An 18,790-nucleotide genomic window follows, 5' to 3' on the forward strand; every position below is an offset into this window, starting at 1 on the left:
AAAGGGAAGACAAGCATGCATGGTATCCGGCTTGAAAGGGGTATTCCTATGTACGACAGTTATTTTCTTGTCCCATTATATATATATGACCCCATGATATTGTTAATCCTACTCTATGCTCCTGTTGTATTAATTTCCATGCCTTACGTACTCGGTACACTGTTCGTGCGACGTCCCTTCTTGTGGACGCCGTTGCGTTCCATGCCACGCAGTCGGCGAGTGGACAGACTTGACCCCTAGGAGCTTCATCAGCAGTATTGTGGCAGCGCTCCAGTTGTTCCGGAGCCTCAGTTCTTTGGTACTATTTTGTGTGTATATTCGGGCACGGCAGTACTCGGCCCTTCCTATGTATATGTGTACTATGTTTAGAGGCTCGTAGACAGATATGTACAGTTAGACGTTTTGTACCTTGGTGGTCCTTGTCGCTGTGTAATGTGATAGCAACGTTTGCTAGCCAATGTTTATATTATGCTATTAATGTTAAGTGACAAAGAAGAAAAAAAAATACGATGATGCTCGTACGGCCCACTTAGTGATAAGAATACGACACGAGATAAGAGGTGATCGGTACAAGTATCGGGTACCCGTCGCGGCCCTAGTTGGGTCGTGACAAGTCTTTATTTGACCGAGTACCTCACGTTGGGCTGCTCCAGTCTTATTCGCTAGAAAGAAGGATGGTTCTCTCAAAATGTGTGTTGACTATCATCAACTTAATGAGGTGACCATTAAGAATAAGTATCCTTTGCCTAGGATAGATGATCTGTTCGACCAACTTCGAGTGCTAAGTTTTTTGCAAAGATTGACTTGAGGTCTAGGTATCATCAGCTGAAAATAAAGGAACAGGATATTCCAAAAATAGCATTTTGTACTCGTTATGGACACTCTGAAATTTTGGTGATGTCCTTTGGCCTAATCAATGCCCCTGTTGCATTTATGGACCCGATGAATCGCATGTTCAAACCATTTCTTGATCGTTTCATTATTGTCGTCATTGAGGTATTCTGGTGTACTGAAGAGTCGTGAGGAACATGCAAATCACTTGAGAATAACCCTAACAATGCTTGAGGAGAACAAGCTTTATGCAAAATTTTCTAAGTGTGAGTTCTGGCTTAACTCTGTGGCTTTCTTAGGCCATGTGGTGTCTAGCGAAGGTATTAAGGTTGAACCTCAGAAAATTTGGCAGTCATGGACTGGCCGAGGCCCACAAGTGCAACAGATATCCGTAGCTTCTTGGGTTTGGCAAGTTACTATCAGAGGTTTGTGGAAGGTTTTTATCTATAGCTGCACCACTAATGAAATTAACGCAGAAGGCTGCTAAATTCCAATGGTTTGAAGCCTGTGAAAAGAGATTTCAAGAGCTTAAGGCGAGATTGACTTCGGCTCCTGTTTTCACTCTACCTTCAGCGTCTGGTGGTTATGTAGTTTATTGTGATGCTTCCAGAATTGGGTTGGGTTATGGGTTGATAAAGAATAGTAAGGTGATCGGCTATGCTTCACGACAGTTGAAGAAGCAAGAGAAGAATTACCCGAATCATGATTTGGAATTGGCTGTTGTGATCCTCGCTTTAAAGATTTGGCATCATTACTTTTACAGCGTGCATTGTGATGTCTTCACTGATCACAAAAGTTTGCACTATATCTTCAAGCAGCGAGAGTTGAATCTCAGACAGAGAAGGTGGTTAGAATTGTTGAAAGATTACAACTTGAACATCTTGTATCAGCCTGGTAAAGAGAATGTTGTTACTGATGCTTTGAGCAAAAAATCTATGGGCACGTTAGCATATTTGCGTACTTAGGATATGCCAATGGGCAGGCTGATTCTCTAGTTGGTCAACCTTGTAGTTAAATTTCTTCTACTCAGATCATGTTCCATTCCAACCATGAGTGTTATACTTGACTTTTCAATTCACAACACATGCTCACGCATCACACACAATCGTCAAACTCATAGAAAACTCGGGTTACTCGGACTTCTCCCTTTTTGTTAATTTTCTTGATTGAGGCATTTAATCGAATGATTGGCGGGCATAACGAATTTTGAATTCAAAATTGAAAACAACCATCGGAATGCCCTCCAACTCAACTTAGTATCAATTCATGAGTTCAACAATATGGATCCTTTGCACTTACCCCACCCCCAACTAAACTATCAACCATGGATTATTATCCCACCTTCTCACTCTTTAGCATTCAAAGGTTAGTAAAGACACTTCATTGTTGTGCTATCACTTTGAATATCAACATGAATGAGAAAATAATGGGGACAAGGGTCACATACTTGAAATACTCGTTGGAGTGGAGAGTTAAGCACAAAAAACATTGCCTGAGACACTTGTTTTACACTTGTGACACGGTTAGGGTTTGATTTGGGATGGAAAAGAATAATTAAGGATGGAATAGAATTAATGGGGGATATGATACGTGATTGTAAGGGGAAAAGGGAGGGAATTTAGGAGTTGTGTTTGAATGGGAAAGGGAAGTGGAAGATACGGTTTTAGTTATGTTTTAAAAGTGAAGGGTTTTAAAATACCCAGCCGCTCATTGGTAATTACATGGTGCCCTTTATTTTTTTCTTTTAAATTATACGGACCGCAGAAAGTTTGACGAACCTTTCTGCAGTCAATGCACTTACCTGGATTGATGAACTGACAACCATTTTACTATAACACTTTTACGCTTTTGACGGACCATCAAAAGTTGTACGGGCAGTCAAACTTGGCGTAAAAACGTAACAGTGGGCTGATTTTTCATTTGCCATTACACGCTTCCGTTTTACGGTTCGTCAAAATTTTGACCGGCCATAAAATGTAGCGTATAACAGGAACAGTGAGTGTTGTTTGTCACCTCTATTATGCACATCCTTTTACGGACCGTCAAAAATTTGACGGACCGTAAAATCTGGCGCAGAACTTTTATCGGCGTTTTTGGTAATTATTTCTTCCAACCTGTTCACATCCTGCACCAAAACAAACGTTACCCTATACAAACACTATTTAAGTTACAAAAATTCAAAAAAAAAAAAAAAACAAAAACAAAATTAAACATGGGTTGCCTCCCAAGAAGTGCTTAATTTAACGTCGCAGCACGACGGTGTCACCAATTTACTCCTGGTCAGGATTCTCCGGGTCAGCATTCGTTCCTAGTTGCTTCAACCGATATCGGTCAATAATTCTATCCCCATCAATGCAACCATGGTAGTGCTTCACCATCTGCCCGTTCACCTTAAATATTCGAGTTCCATCTCCAGAATTCAATTCAATCGCTCCATGGGGTGAGACACTTACCACCTCAAAAGGATCGGACCATCTTGATTTTAGCTTGCCCGGTAGTAGCTTCAACTGAGAGTTAAACATCAGGACAGGATCACCCTTGTAGTATTCTCGCTTCAGGATTTTCTTATTATTATACTGTTTCATCCTCTCTTTATACAGTGCTGCACTTTCATACGCCTGGTACCGGAATTCATCCATCTCATTAAGTTGAAACAACCTGAGTTTGGTCGCCTCTTTCCAATCCATGGTCAATTTCTTCAAGGTCCACATAGTCTTATGTTCAAGTTCAACTGGCAGGTGACAAGCTTTGCCAAACACTAGCTTGAAAGGTGAAGTCCCAATCGAAGTCTTGAAAGCAGGCCGATAAGCCCATAGAGCATCATCGAGCTTGTGGGCCCAATCAGTTCTATTTGCATTCCCGTTTTAGCTAAAATAGTCTTGATCTCCCGATTGGAGACTTCAACTTTCCCACTTGTCTGAGGATGATAAGGTGTTGCCATCCTATGTTTGATGCCATACTTCTCCATCAATCCCGCGAAGGCTCTGTTGCAAAAGTGAGAACCACCATCACTGATCATCGCCCTCGGAGTACCAAATCGAGTAAATATGTTTTTCTTTAAGAACCCCATGACACTCTTGGCCTCATTATTAGGTAAAGTCACCGCTTCTACCCATTTCGACACATAGTCCACAGCAACCAAGATATACTTCATGCCACAAGAGCTCACAAAAAGCCCCATAAAGTCAACACCCTAAACATCGAACACCTCCACTTCCATTACAAATTCATGGGCATCTCTTGCCTCCTACCTGTGCTCCATTGCCTCGGACACTGATCAGAAGACTGCACCAATAGATTTGCATCATGAAAGAGAGTAGGCCAGTAGTAACCGCATTCAAGAACTTTAGCAGCAGTCCGGTTACCACTATGATGACCCCTAACTGGAAGTCATGGCATGCCTTTAGAATAGCCATCACTTCACTTTTGGGAACACAGCGCCGAATGATGTTATCAGCGCATGTTCTGAACAAGTAAGGCTCGTCCCAGTAGTATTGACGAGAATCCCGTAAGAATTTCTTCTTTTGGTAGGACTTGATCTCCTCTGGAATTATACATGTTACCAAATAGTTAGCAATATCTGCATACCATGGTGCCACCTCTATTGACACAGCCAACACCCTCTCATCTAGAAATGCATCATCAATGTCTAGCTCACCTGAAGATCTCCCGGCTTCTTCAAGCCGAGAGAGATGGTCAGCAATCGGATTCTCAGTAACAGCACCCAATCGGATCAGCCGCGGCTTAGCTTCCTTCTTTGCTATTAGGTACTTCTTTGCTATTAGGTACCTCAATGTAGCATGATCTGTGTACACCAAAATTTTGGACCCCAACAGATTGGTTCAGAATTTTTCAAAAGCAAAAACTATAGCAAGCAGCTCTTGCTCAGTCACCGTGTAATTCATCTGAGCCGCATTCAATGTTCTGCTGGCATAATAGATAGGGTGCATGATTTTATTATGTCTCTGGACAAGTACATCGCCTATAGCAAAATTACTCGCATCATACATCAACTCGAACAGCAGAGACCAGTCTGGAGAAATAATAATAGGAGTTGTGGTCAAACGCTCCTTCAATTCATCGAATGCCTTGCGGTACTTCTCGTCAAATTCAAACTTAGCCTCTTTTTCAAGAAGTTTACACATTGGGTCAGCAATTTTTGAGAAATCCTTGATGAAATGCCTATAGAAACCAGTGTGTCCCAAAAAGCTCCGGACACCCTTGACTGAGATAGGTGGAGGAAGCTTTGAAATCACATTGATGTTCGCCTGATCGACCTCAATCTCCTTTTCAGAGATTTTATGCCCGAGGACGATCCCTTCCTTCACCATGAAGTGATCCTTGCAAGTAGTAGTGTTAAGCTTGCGATAGTCCATGCAAACTCTCCAACCCATCACAGTCCTCGTCAGAATCAGCTCATTCTTTGCACTGGGCACCACTGTGATTCCGCCCTTTTTCGGAACACATTAAACTGGGCTCACCCATTTACTGTCAGTAATAGGGCAAACCACTCTAGCGTCTAACCACTTGATGATTTCTTTCTTGATGACTTCTTGTATGTTCTCATACAATCTTATTTTGATGTTCCACACTCGGCTTGCTGTCCTCTTCTAACTGGATTTTATGCTTACATATCCTAGAAGGAATCCCTCGAATGTCTGTTATGGTCCAACCAATAGCACGCCTATACTCATGCAATATCTCCACCAGCCTCTCGATCTACTTCTTAGTCAGTAATGCTAAAACAATCACTGGTAATGCATTATTTCGACCAAGGAACTCATACTTCAAATGTGATAGGAGCTGCTTAAGCGCAAGCTTCGGTGGCTCAACGATAAAAGGCTTTGCTGGAGGTTATTTTATTTTTCAGATCAAGAGTAAGCTTCTTTGGGTGGTAAGAATATGAGCCCGACCCAACAAGTGAATTAACCGTCTCCACATAGCCCTTCATGTCTTCAGCATCAAAATTTGTGAGAATCGCAGCAAGTGCTTCTCCCAAGCTTTTCTCTTCCATCTTGAATTCCACAGCTTCATCAACAACATCAAAAGAATCAATTACTGAAATGCTCTCATAAGCACTTGGTAACTTCATCCCCTTACTTGCCTGAAAAGTAACTTCCTCATCATTGACTCGGAATTTTATTTCGTTCTTCTCTGAATCCATCAGAGCTCTTCCCGTAGCAAGGAAAGGTCTCCCCAGAATAATAGAAATGTCCCGAACAACAGAACAGTTAAGAATCACAAAATCAGTGGGCAACATAAATTTACCAACTCGCACAAGAACATCATCAACCACGCCGACTGGCCGCTTAATATGTCACGACCCAACCCCGTAGGCCGTGACTAGTGCTAGAGCTGGACACTCGTATACATATCTGTTAGATATAGTTAACCCGAAATTAAACACAATATGGAAGCTTGCAAAGATAAGACGTTATCTCAGAACGTCATATTTATATATGTAGGTAACCTGCCTCCTGAGGAGTCACGACCAATGAAAAGATAACATAGTACACGAGCCGACAAGGCTGCCATAACGTATGGGAACGTCCCAAATATATATACGCAAGCCGACAAGGCTGCTACTACATACAACATCCCAAAATATATAAGCAAGCCGACAAAGCACACACGCCACTACGTACGGGAACATCCCAAAACAAGTCATATTGACACAAACCGAACAACATCTATATACAACCCACACATATGTCTACGTACCTCTTAAGAGTATCAACAAGGGACATATGACGGGACAGGCCCCGCCGTACCCCCGGATAAACATATATATACATCAAAGATCTGTTGTCACACCCCAATTTCCGATAGGGTGTGATGGGCACCCGACCCTTACTTAGGGCCGAGCGAACCCTCTGACTGTCATAGTACTCGTAGTCATAATGGGCCCCTAACCGGCCATAAATGCGTAATGAAATTTTTTTTTGAAAACAACATACAGTATATCTTTCAAGTCAGCATAACTTGCGACCGTACAAAATCTGTAATATCATGTATAACAATACGACGGCTTATAGAGCCGCTCACAACCGACATCTTATATACATGACTCTGTCTGCAAAGTCTCTAACATAGTCAGATACCATAGCACACGTGTACACTGACTCGGCAGCACTCCGGAGAAAATGGAGCTCGCCAATCTCGCTGGAACACCTTCTGCTAATGTCTTCAGCTCACTGGGGGTGTACTCGCGCATGAACGCAGCCCCCGAAGAAAGGGGGTCAGTACGGAGTATGTACTGAGTATGTAAGGTACAGAAAGCAGAATAATGAACAGCATAGAGCATGAATATAAGCATCATGGGATCATAGAACGGACAATAAGGTAAGAGAGTAACCTGTACATGTGAATGCCCTTTTGGCTGGATGTCACGCATGCCTATTAGTTCTTTTCATAGGAATAGAAAGTAGAACTTATATCGCATCACGTCATATCATAGCGTCTCATGTCATAGCATAGCGTATCATGTCATAGCATAGCGTATCATGTCATAGCATAGCGTATCATGTCATAGCATAGGGTATCATGTCATAGCATAGTATATCATGTCATAACATAGCGTATCATGTCATAGCATAGCGTATCATGTCATAGCATAGGGTATCATGTCATAGCATAGTATATCATGTCATAGCATAGGGTATCATGTCATAGCATAGTATATCATGTCATAGCGCCGAATGACGTCGGCTCGCCCACATTGCGCCGAAATATCCCGCCGCCCATAAATCCCGCGTCCGGCATCCCGCGTCCGGATGATAAGCCCGATTGTGTGGCAATGAAACATAGTTCCCTTCCCAATTCCCCCATGTATCCCTTCCCCCACCCCATGTGCATATACATATCCTTGATATATTCGTCATAGACATTTTCTCATATCTGGCATCATCCTTGTCATCATAGAATCGTGTTCATCGTTTTAGTCATAAAAGCTTTCAAAATCATCAAACTTAGTTTTTGAAGAAAAATGAATATTTGGAAAACATTTGCAAATTTTTTTTTTAAAGAGAAAATCATGCCTTAAAACCACTACCCCTAATGTGTGAAAATAAGAATGTTATGGAAGCCTTTAACGCGTCTCACGTAATTACATTCGTGGTAGAAACGTATCGTCGACATATTCGTCATAGGCATTTCTTCATATTTGACGTCATTGCTACCATTATAAGCCATATTCATCGTTTCAGGCATAAGGGCTTTCAACCTCTTAAAATTTGGTCTTTACAACATATGGACATCCTGGAGAACATTTACAAATCTCTGGAAGGAGTACTTGCCTTAGAATCCTAGGCTTAATAAGGTTACCTAGCAAGGTTTTGGGACATTCCGGTGCCGTCGGTGAAAGTTGCATGCATTCAAGTTACCTTTTCAATGAAACATAGAAAGTCTAATTCAATTCTATTGAATGAATAGTGGTCAAATTCAAATTTAGGTTTCTAGAGATAGAGTAGTCCCCGAGGCTCGTATCCAAACCTATTATGCCTAGGACATGCCAAAGAAGGAAGAGTAAAGCCTTACATACCTTTTCCGCTTCTCCCACTTCTCCAAATTCAAGTTGCAATTCCGCCAAAATCTACAATTTGGTCATGTTTACCAAACATTGATTAGAGCTTCTAGAAATTGAATCTTAAAGTATCAATTGTCTGCAGAAATTTGGGCAGCATTTCCCCTATAAATGCGCCATCCCCGAGAGTTCAACTCGGCCAAAAACACAACAACAAACCCGAGAATAGAACTCGGCCACATTATCAATGACAATACTAATAACTTTTGCCAACGACATCAACAATCAAGTCGAGAATATTCCAAACAACTTCTACCTCAACTTCACACTTTCAAACTAATGTCAACATTTTCATATTCTTTACTAATTCAAGACCATTCAAATACAATTCGGGAGTGTTTCATATCGTCTTACAAAATATACAAAAATTCCACCAAAATCCATAATTCACCCGAAAACCCCTCAACTTTCCTAGAACAATTTTTAATGCATTTTCTCGCTTCCAAATTCATAACTTATCCCAACAACACACATCAACAACAATCAAATTACTACATAGAAATTTATTCAATTGTTCCATACTCATACCCCATTCGGCCACCCTCCACATTTCCAACCTCAAGCAAATTCATTAAACTTTCATTACCAATGTAAAGTCCACAATAACTACAATTAGAATACTACATAAAACTAACTCACCTTGTCTACACCATGCATGCATACACACGGCCACATACCTATACCCCCAACCATCATGCAACCTTCCATATTCTAATGAATTCTTCCCATTCCTACATACTACAACATAAACAACTCTTCATAACATATAAAAAGAGGTTAAGGCTTACCTTTCTTCTTCAACTTCTTCACTTGAGTAAAATTGTGAATTTGCTAAAATGAATGATTTCCTTGCCTCAATAATCATACCATGTTAAAGAGGACTCTTGATTTAGTATAAATGCTAGAAGAATGACATTTTTGGATCAAGATTAGAGGCCTCAAATTTTTTTCTCTTCTTTCTCTTGGTTGGCCGAATAGGCCATGTTCTTGCTCTCATCTTTTTTTTTCTTGAAACTTCTTGAATAATGAAGAAATATGAGGTGGTCATCTTATTTATTTTGGTCACATGGTATTAATTTACATGGGCCAAATTAATTTACATGGGCTTGGCCCATGTTATTTTCCTCCACAACCGGCCACCACTTCAAATTGGGCCTCTTGTTCTTCTTTTTTTTTTTTCCATCTCCAAGCCCAATTGCTTAGTCCATAGTTTTGGTAATTCATGAAACCATTTTTTCAACATTCCAATTTTACCCTTAGTCTTTTCCAATATTTCCACGTCTAATTTCTTTCCCATGACCAACATATATATCAAACAAGATCAATACATTACATTGTCCTTAACTTGACTCAAAAATCCCGAGGTGTCCAAAGGTGTAAGATACGGGTTATAACATCCTCCCCCCCTTTAGAACATTCGTCCTCGAATGTTAAACTGACCTCATAGGGTGTCGTAATACTTCGGGAGGATCCCGTTCATAGTTGTCCTTTTCTTCGTAGATATCTCACATGTCGCTTGACATATCCATTTTAGAGGCTTAGGTTGTCTGTAGGCCGTCGGCCAATTGACTTAGCTCCAAACTCTGGCCCTGAGTTAACAAGTCCCCCTTTCTAGTGTGCAAGGCTTCTCACACTGCCTCCAACACCATCCTAGCTCTTATACACCTATTTGTTGGTTTCCGATCTCACTAACTTACTTCGGTGAGGGGGGGGGGGCTCATTGGTAGCCCAGATGCCCATACCAAACACATCATCGTATCAACTGTTCTTATCCCACTCTTGCATTTCTCTTACCCGCTTCCCCCCCCCCCCCCCCTTTAGGGGTATGCTTATACCGTTATCTATTCATGCCTGTCTCTTTTCCCGCACACGGGAAATCTCATGCTACCTTCGTGTTGTTCAGAACACCCCACTCTTACCTAGTCTTTTTTTCACTTTCAAAACATATTCTGTTCGTTCACATTTTACCCGTATCATACCAGTCATTCTCTAGTGTTCATTCTGCCTTGTTCCTCGTCTTTCCATAACTTGGTCTTTCACTGTCCCGTCACTTATGGCACTTATGCCTTCCGTTGCACACATCTTAACCTATTACTATACCATCGTTCCGCTTCCTTTTATTTCCTCTCCTTCCGTTAACTCCTTCCCTTCGCCGACCCGACTCGGCCCGTTCTACGCGTCCTCTTAGGGTTTCTGGTCGCTCCACATACTCTAATCTCTCTTAGATTACTCCAATTTCTTACTCACTCCTTACATCTGAATTTGTAGGATTTTCAGAAAACTTCCCAAGGGGGGGGGGGGGGGTCACCCATCCCGAAATTTCTCTCACTCAAAGACGCTTAACCTTGAGACTTTAATGAAATCGGGTGTGTTAATGCCAGTATGATCGCGTCCACCTCACCGCACAACCTTTATTACCTACTCTAGAGTACGTCGGAGCCTTACCAGATTTCAAGACGTCCCCACAGCACATTTTACCAACTATCTGATCGATACATTCCTATTCGTCACAATTCTTTTTCCTCATATGCTTATCTTAATCATATCACTTTATCCAAACCTTCCAGTCCCTTTTTAAATCGTCGCCTAGTAGCACAAGTCCTTCCAAATTTCCTTACTACCGTATTTCTACCGACGTCTTATTGACCATTTCACTACTTTTTCCATAGTTAACTTATTCCTAGAGAGACCGCATTTCGTATTAAATTTTCTCCTAACTTTCATCGCTACTATTATCTCGCTTTTTCAAAATATTTTCCAACTCGCATCCCATTCTCGTATTATTTCTAGAAAAATTTTGGCAGTAATTTTCTCTCGTATTTCTTACTATTCCAAGACCGCACGCAGAAATACCAACAAGGTTCTCATGTGGCCATCATCGTATTTACATATCACATCATATTGCATCGTATCATAGCCTCACAGGGCTCTCAATATTCACAAAGGTCCGAGGATATTAGATTTACCTCATGTGCTCAACACGGCTACATATATCACATTTTCTTGCTTACCTTCCTTTTCAGTTTTCAACTTTGCCTCTCAATCGTATGCCAATACCTTACTTGACATATACCTTTCGTGTCCTTACTTACCTGCGTGCTTTGTAACCTTCCATACCGCTGATCGCTTCCGCCTGTCAATGCCATTCCTCTGCCGAAATCAAAGATTAGTACAAAGGATCTCATTTCCTATAACTTGGCTCCCACAAAGACGATCTAAGATACCAAAGAGGAGTAACCATCCTAGATGCCCCGTAGCCTCCTATTTATAAACGTGGCGCGCTTCACACCATAAACAGGACTCTACCGGGACACGACTTTGCGTACAACCCTGGACCGACACCGCTCCGATACCACTTTGTCACACCCCAATTTTCGATAGGGTGTGATGGGCACCCGACCCTTACTTAGGGCCGAGCGAACCCTCTGACTGTCATAGTACTCGTAGTCATAATGGGCCCCTAACCGGCCATAAATGCGTAATGAAATTTTTTTTTTGAAAACAACATACAAGATATCTTTCAAGTCAAGATAACTTGCGACCGTACAAAATCCGTAATATCATGTATAACAATACGACGCTTTATAGAGCCGCTCACAACCGACATCTTATATACATGACTCCGTCCGCAAAGTCTCTAACATAGTCGTATACCATAGCACACGTGTACACCGACTCGGCAAGAAGACTGGAGAAAACGGGAGCTCGCCAATCTCACCGGAACACCTCTTCGCTAATGTCCCGCTCCTCACGGGTGTACCGCGCGCATGAACGCGCCCCCCGAAGAAAGCGGGGTCGCACGGAGTATGTACCGAGTATGTAAGGTACGTAAAAGTAAAGATAATGAGCAATATAAAGCATGAATATAAGCGTCATAGGATCGTAGAACGGATAATGAGGTAAGAGGGTAACCTGTACATGTGAATGCCCTGTTGGCTGGATGTCACGCATGTCTATTAGTTTTTTTTTTCATAGGAATAGAAAGTAGAACTTACATCGCATCACGTCATATCATAGCGTATCATGTCGTAGCATAGTGTATCATGTCGTGTCATGTCATAGCATAGCGTGTCACGTCATAGCATAGTGTATCACGTCATAGCATAGTGTATCATGTCATAGCATAGCGTATCATGTCATAGCACAGCGTATCATGTCATAGCATAGCGTATCATGTCATAGCATAGGGTATCATGTCATAGCATAGGGTATCATGTCATAGCATAGTATATCATGTCATAGCGCCGAATGACGTCGGCTCGCCCACATTGCGCCGAAATACTCCGGCTCGCCCATAAATCCCGCGTCCGGGCATCCCGCGTCCGGGATGATAAGCCAGCTGACCAGGTGGCAATGAAACATAGTTCCCTTCCCAATTTCCCCATGTATCCCTTCCCCCATGTCCCCATGTACATATACATATCCTTGACATATTCGTCATAGACATTTTCTCACATCTGGCATCATCCTTGTCATCATAGAATCGTGTTCATCGTTTTAGTCATAAAAGCTTTCGAAATCATCAAACTTAGTTTTTGGAGAAAAATGAATATTTTGGAAAACATTTGCAAACTTTTTTTTTTTTTTTAAAAAGAAAATCATGCCTTAAAACCACTACTCCTAATGTGTGAAAATAAGATTGTTATGGAAGCCTTTAACACGTCTGACATAATTACATTCGTGGTAGAAACGTATCGTCGACATATTCGTCATAGGCATTTCTTCATATTTGACGTCATTGCTACCATTATAAGCCATATTCATCGTTTCAGGCATAAGGGCTTTCAACCTCTTAAAATTTGGTCTTTGCAACACATGGACATCCTGGAGAACATTTACGAATTTCTGGGAGGAATACTTGTCTTAGAATCCTAGGCTTAATAAAGTTACCTAGCAAGGTTTTGGGACATTCCGGTGCCGTCGGTGAAAGTCGCATGCATTCAAGTTACCTTTTCAATGAAACATAGAAAGTCTAATTCAATTCTATTGAATGAATAGTGGTCAAATTCAAATTTAGGTTTCTAGAGATAGAGTAGTCCCCGAGGCTCGTATCCAAACCTATTATGCCTAGGACATGCCAAAGAAGGAAGAGTAAAGCCTTACATACCTTTTCCGCTTCTCCCACTTCTCCAAATTCAAGTTGCAATTCCGCCAAAATCTACAATTTGGTCATGTTTACCAAACATTGATTAGAGCTTCTAGAAATTGAATCTTAAAGTATCAATTGTCTGCAGAAATTTGGGCAGCATTTCCCCTATAAATGCGCCATCCCCGAGAGTTCAACTCGGCCAAAAACACAACAACAAACCCGAGAATAGAACTCGGCCACATTATCAATGACAATACTAATAACTTTTTGCCAACGACATCAACAATCAAGTCGAGAATATTCCAAACAACTTCTACCTCAACTTCACACTTTCAAACTAATGTCAACATTTTCATATTCTTTACTAATTCAAGACCATTCAAATACAATTCGGGAGTGTTTCATATCGTCTTACAAAATATACAAAAATTCCACCAAAATCCATAATTCACCCGAAAACCCCTCAACTTTCCTAGAACAATTTTTAATGCATTTTCTCGCTTCCAAATTCATAACTTATCCCAACAACACACATCAACAACAATCAAATTACTACATAGAAATTTATTCAATTGTTCCATACTCATACCCCATTCGGCCACCCTCCACATTTCCAACCTCAAGCAAATTCATTAAACTTTCATTACCAATGTAAAGTCCACAATAACTACAATTAGAATACTACATAAAACTAACTCACCTTGTTTACACCATGCATGCATACACACGGCCACATACCTATACCCCCAACCATCATGCAACCTTCCATATTCTAATGAATTCTTCCCATTCCTACATACTACAACATAAACAACTCTTCATAACATATAAAAAGAGGTTAAGGCTTACCTTTCTTCTTCAACTTCTTCACTTGAGTAAAATTGTGAATTTGCTAAAATGAATGATTTCCTTGCCTCAATAATCATACCATGTTAAAGAGGACTCTTGATTTAGTATAAATGCTAGAAGAATGACATTTTTGGATCAAGATTAGAGGCCTCAAATTTTTTCTCTTCTTTCTCTTGGTTGGCCGAATAGGCCATGTTCTTGCTCTCATCTTTTTTTTTCTTGAAACTTCTTGAATAATGAAGAAATATGAGGTGGTCATCTTATTTATTTTGGTCACATGGTATTAATTTACATGGGCTTGGCCCATGTTATTTTCCTCCACAACCGGCCACCACTTCAAATTGGGCCTCTTGTTCTTCTTTTTTTTTTTCCATCTCCAAGCCCAATTGCTTAGTCCATAGTTTTGGTAATTCATGAAACCATTTTTTCAACATTCCAATTTTACCCTTAGTCTTTTCCAATATTTCCACGTCTAATTTTTTCCCATGACCAACATATATATCAAACAAGATCAATACATTACATTGTCCTTAACTTGACTCAAAAATCCCGAGGTGTCCAAAGGTGTAAGATACGGGTTATAACATCTGTACCAAAAGTCTAGGCTCCAGAACAATGGAGCACTCCAAGACAGCTGAGTAGAAGTCCTAAGCTGGAGGATCACCAAAGCGAGTATCTGCACCTGCGGGCATGAAACGCAGCCCCCCGAAGAAAGGGGGTCAGTACGAGATATGTACTGAGTATATAAAGCATGAAATACAATAAGGAAGATCATAACTGAAGTAGAGATTCCAGGAGACAAGTATGATAACCAAGAAATCACTGTACCTGTGCCTTATGAAATAAAATCATGCATAGCTATATCATATACCATATCCGGCCCATTATGGACTCGGTGAATAAGTCGTATACATGTATACCATACCCGGCCCATCATGGGACTCGGTGCCATCATCACATCATCATATCATCATATCATCATATCATCATATCATCGTATCATCATATCATCATATCATCATGTATATATACCGTACCCGGCATTCTAGTGAGGGACTCGGTAAACAATGCAGTGAAACTGTGCACGAATACATACCTAGCCCACTAGGGGACTCGGTGAAAGATATAATAACAGCGTGTACGAGCAGAGTAGTGAGCAACCATATGCAAACTAAATCATCATCTGAGACTTAATGGAATGTGTAGAATGAACTAACACTCAAATATCAAAGGCGATAGTCATGTTAAGTACCCTCTGAACGTCACTATGGACTATATCAAATAGAGCCTCAGGAATCATAGACACGTATCAAGATAACATGAAATAGCTTATGGGAGTCAAGGACATTAGCCATCCTAGTGTCTCCAAGAATAGGAGCATATACATTCATCCTTTGTTCGTTTCATCTAAATCATGCCAAAAGAAAGAAAGGATAGCTTTACATACCTTTAACGCTTATCCGTGACACAATACGTATACGCTGCCCGAAGTGTTTCAACCTATATTAAGATGTTAAGAACTCATAGTTAAGCTACGAAAAGGTTCAAAACGTATTTCAACGTTAGTAGCTTATTTCTAGAAAATTGGGCGGCATTTCCCTATATTGTTCATTCCCCTATCATTCAAGCCAACTATAAAACGACCAAGTTAACACCAACAACCACACGACCAAGTTACTATATCTTGACTAGCCAAAACGAGATTCAAGAATACCCCGAGACAGCCCGCACCATTCCAAATCAGCCCACACATTACAACATTCGATAATAATCAATATAACGACTACGACATATTCAAATTACTTCTAATAATCTATAGCCACACACTTCATCGAAACGACCTTATAATAGTCCAACAATTACAACACAATGCATGATCTTACTACACTTAGTCCTCCAATTTAACAGGAATGACAACACAACCCGAACCAGATCGTTCTCAATACAATACAACTATAACTTTCAATATCAAATTCCTTCACTTTCATCATATAGTCAATGACAACAACAACGACAACATTAATCGAAATTAATTCACCATTTTTAGATTAGAACAGCCCCAACACGGCCCAACGGAACCTTAACATTAACATATACAATTCCTTCACTTTTAACACATAATCCATAACAATAATAACAACAACAACAACAACAACAATCAACCCAATCTAATTTAAACAACTCCAATTCTGTCCATTTCAACACCAACACTAATCATGCAATTTTCTTACTTCCAATTCCACTTAATACAAATTAATCTCTCCATTACAATACCATTAACTCCAATTACATTACAAGAGGAAGAAATCTTACCTCAAATTAGTTAGGACAGATTCTTCAATTTCTTGCACCAATTGCACCACTTCTTCTTCCTCAATTTGAATCCTAAGGTTGCTGCCCCCTTGAACATGTAGAACACTTTTGGGATTGAATTTTTTTTTTTTTTAAGAAGCTTGGAGCTGGTCGTGAACAGTAGTAGCCATGGCTGTGTGGTGCTTTCTCTCTCTACTCAACTTGGTGAAGATGGAGAGCTTCTCTCTCTTAATTCAACTTATGGAATGATGATCATGAATTATGAGTCATCAATACACTTATATATGCAACCAGCCATCAAGACATGTGGCCAGCCCACTAGACATGTGTCCCATTAGCATGTCATTATCCATGAGCCAATCATATTCAGCCATGTCTTAGTGGGGCCCACTTAGTGCTACTTAATCTTAATTAATCACTAATCTCCACTTAATAATCTAATCATGGTTAATTAATCCCTAATCTCCATTAATATTTCTATGCTATTTGAAATTTATAAGCAAATCGTGCACTAATTAAAATCGGGGATTAAAAGTCCTTGTTTCATATCCCAAAATAATCTTGTCCTTAAACTTATATTGATTAGCTTGCAAATAATTCAATGTACCAAAAATACGGGATATAACATAATAGATCTACCAACCATCTGTAATCTCATAGTAGTCGACCTTGGCATCCCCAAACCTGATTGCTCGTAGATAGCGAGTGGCTTTAAATTTATACTCGCCCCATTATGACATAGAGCACAAGCAAAGTCATGTTACCCAACAAAACAAGGAATGGTGAATGCCCCAGGATCTCTCTTTTTGTGGACAGTAGTTGTTGAAATGATGGAACTCATAGTTTGAGTCAAACTCACGGTTTCATGTTGCACCGTCTTCTTCTTGGTCAACAGGTCTTTCAAGTACTTAGGAAAATTGAGCATCTCCTTGACAGCATCCAAGAATGGAAAGTTCAGAGATAAATGCTTCAGCTGATCATAAAAAATTTTGAACTTAGCATCTTCCTTATTCTTCGCCAATCTCTGAGGAAAGGGAGGTTTAGATTTGAAAAGCTGAGTTAAAAGGTGGAGAGACCCTTTTACCTGCTTGCTCTTGTCATCAGCCACCTTCGAACTTTCTAGAATGTCAGCAACTTTTTCTTCACAAGGAACCTTATCAACAATAATTAGTGTATCAAACTGCACCTCTTCCTCTTCATGAATTGGCTCGAGATCAATAACCTTCTTTTCAGCACTTTGGAGTATTTTACCACTCGGAGTACTAATAGCAAACACACGGTCAACACCGCCTCCCCTATTCTTCGGATTCAGAATAGTGTCACTAGGAAGTCCTTCCGTTTTAGGAGGGTGCTACTCTCTAGAAATATCCCGCATCTGCGACTCGAGCTTTTGAATAGCTGTTGTATGAGATCCCACTGTCTCTATTAGCCCAGACAACGTCTTATCAAACTTGATTTGATTTGCTACAACTTTCTCAAGCATTGCCTCAACCCTCGAACTACCTTGATCGTTTGACTGCCCTTTTTGGTGGAATATATAGATTGGAACTCTTATTTTTGAAATTGCTATTGTTATTGTAGTTTCCTTGGTTCGCACCACCATAATTATTATAGTAGTTCCCCTGGTTGTTGTTGTAAGTACCTTGGCCCTGATGAGGTCTCCATTGATTTTGATTCTGGTAACCCCCTTGGTAATTCTGCCTTTGATAACCCCCTTGAGAGTTGTTCACTTAGTTAGTATCTTCAACCTACATATGAGGTCCCTCTTGATATAGACCCTCTTGGACTTGGTACATCCCCTTCGGCATACCTGAAGCATCTTCGCAAACATTCACCTTCTTGATCTGGTTCTCATCAAACTTCTTGGTCAGCAAAGAAATATTTGTTGCAAGCTGAGCCAATGTCTGCTAAGTATCCTGATTCTTCTTTACCATATAGAGTTATCCAAGTCACTCTGCCTCTTCCTACACTCCCTCTGAACATGACCCCTCATACCACAATAATGACATATGCGATCTTACCATCCAGAAAAACGTCGATTTGCTCCTTGAGAATACATGTTCCGATTGTGTTTCTCTGTCCTTGTCCACTGGATGGGATGCTGGCATTAGAATAAGTGCCAGTCT

The 18,790-nt window shown here is 40.5% G+C and overlaps 1 protein-coding gene across 1 annotated transcript; it reads right to left on the reverse strand.

Annotated features, from left to right (window-relative positions):
* Window positions 1–3,101: 3,101 nt before the first annotated feature.
* Window positions 3,102–5,225, reverse strand: LOC132038496 (uncharacterized). The gene is made up of 4 exons (XM_059429156.1): window positions 4,829–5,225; window positions 4,083–4,636; window positions 3,792–3,979; window positions 3,102–3,678 (listed from the first exon to the last, which is right to left on the reverse strand). Exons 1-4 carry the CDS (start codon window positions 5,223–5,225, stop codon window positions 3,102–3,104), a joined length of 1,716 nt encoding a protein of 571 aa, XP_059285139.1.
* Window positions 5,226–18,790: the final 13,565 nt, after the last annotated feature.

The sequence above is a fragment of the Lycium ferocissimum genome, chromosome 11, assembly GCF_029784015.1.
Source record: "Lycium ferocissimum isolate CSIRO_LF1 chromosome 11, AGI_CSIRO_Lferr_CH_V1, whole genome shotgun sequence".
NCBI classification, from domain to species: domain Eukaryota; kingdom Viridiplantae; phylum Streptophyta; class Magnoliopsida; order Solanales; family Solanaceae; genus Lycium; species Lycium ferocissimum.

What these genes read in the sequence shown, in the direction of transcription:
- LOC132038496 (XM_059429156.1), bottom strand. Translation starts at nt 5,225, where the DNA reads ATGGGTTGGAGAGTTTGCATGGACTATCGCAAGCTTAACACTACTACT. An exon ending in CGAGTTGATGTATGATGCGA is followed by an intron (nt 4,637 to 4,828) that starts GTAATTTTGCTA and finishes TGGTGTACACAG; the next exon opens with ATCATGCTACATTGAGGTAC. An exon ending in TTCGCGGGATTGATGGAGAA is followed by an intron (nt 3,679 to 3,791) that starts GTATGGCATCAA and finishes GAATGCAAATAG; the next exon opens with AACTGATTGGGCCCACAAGC.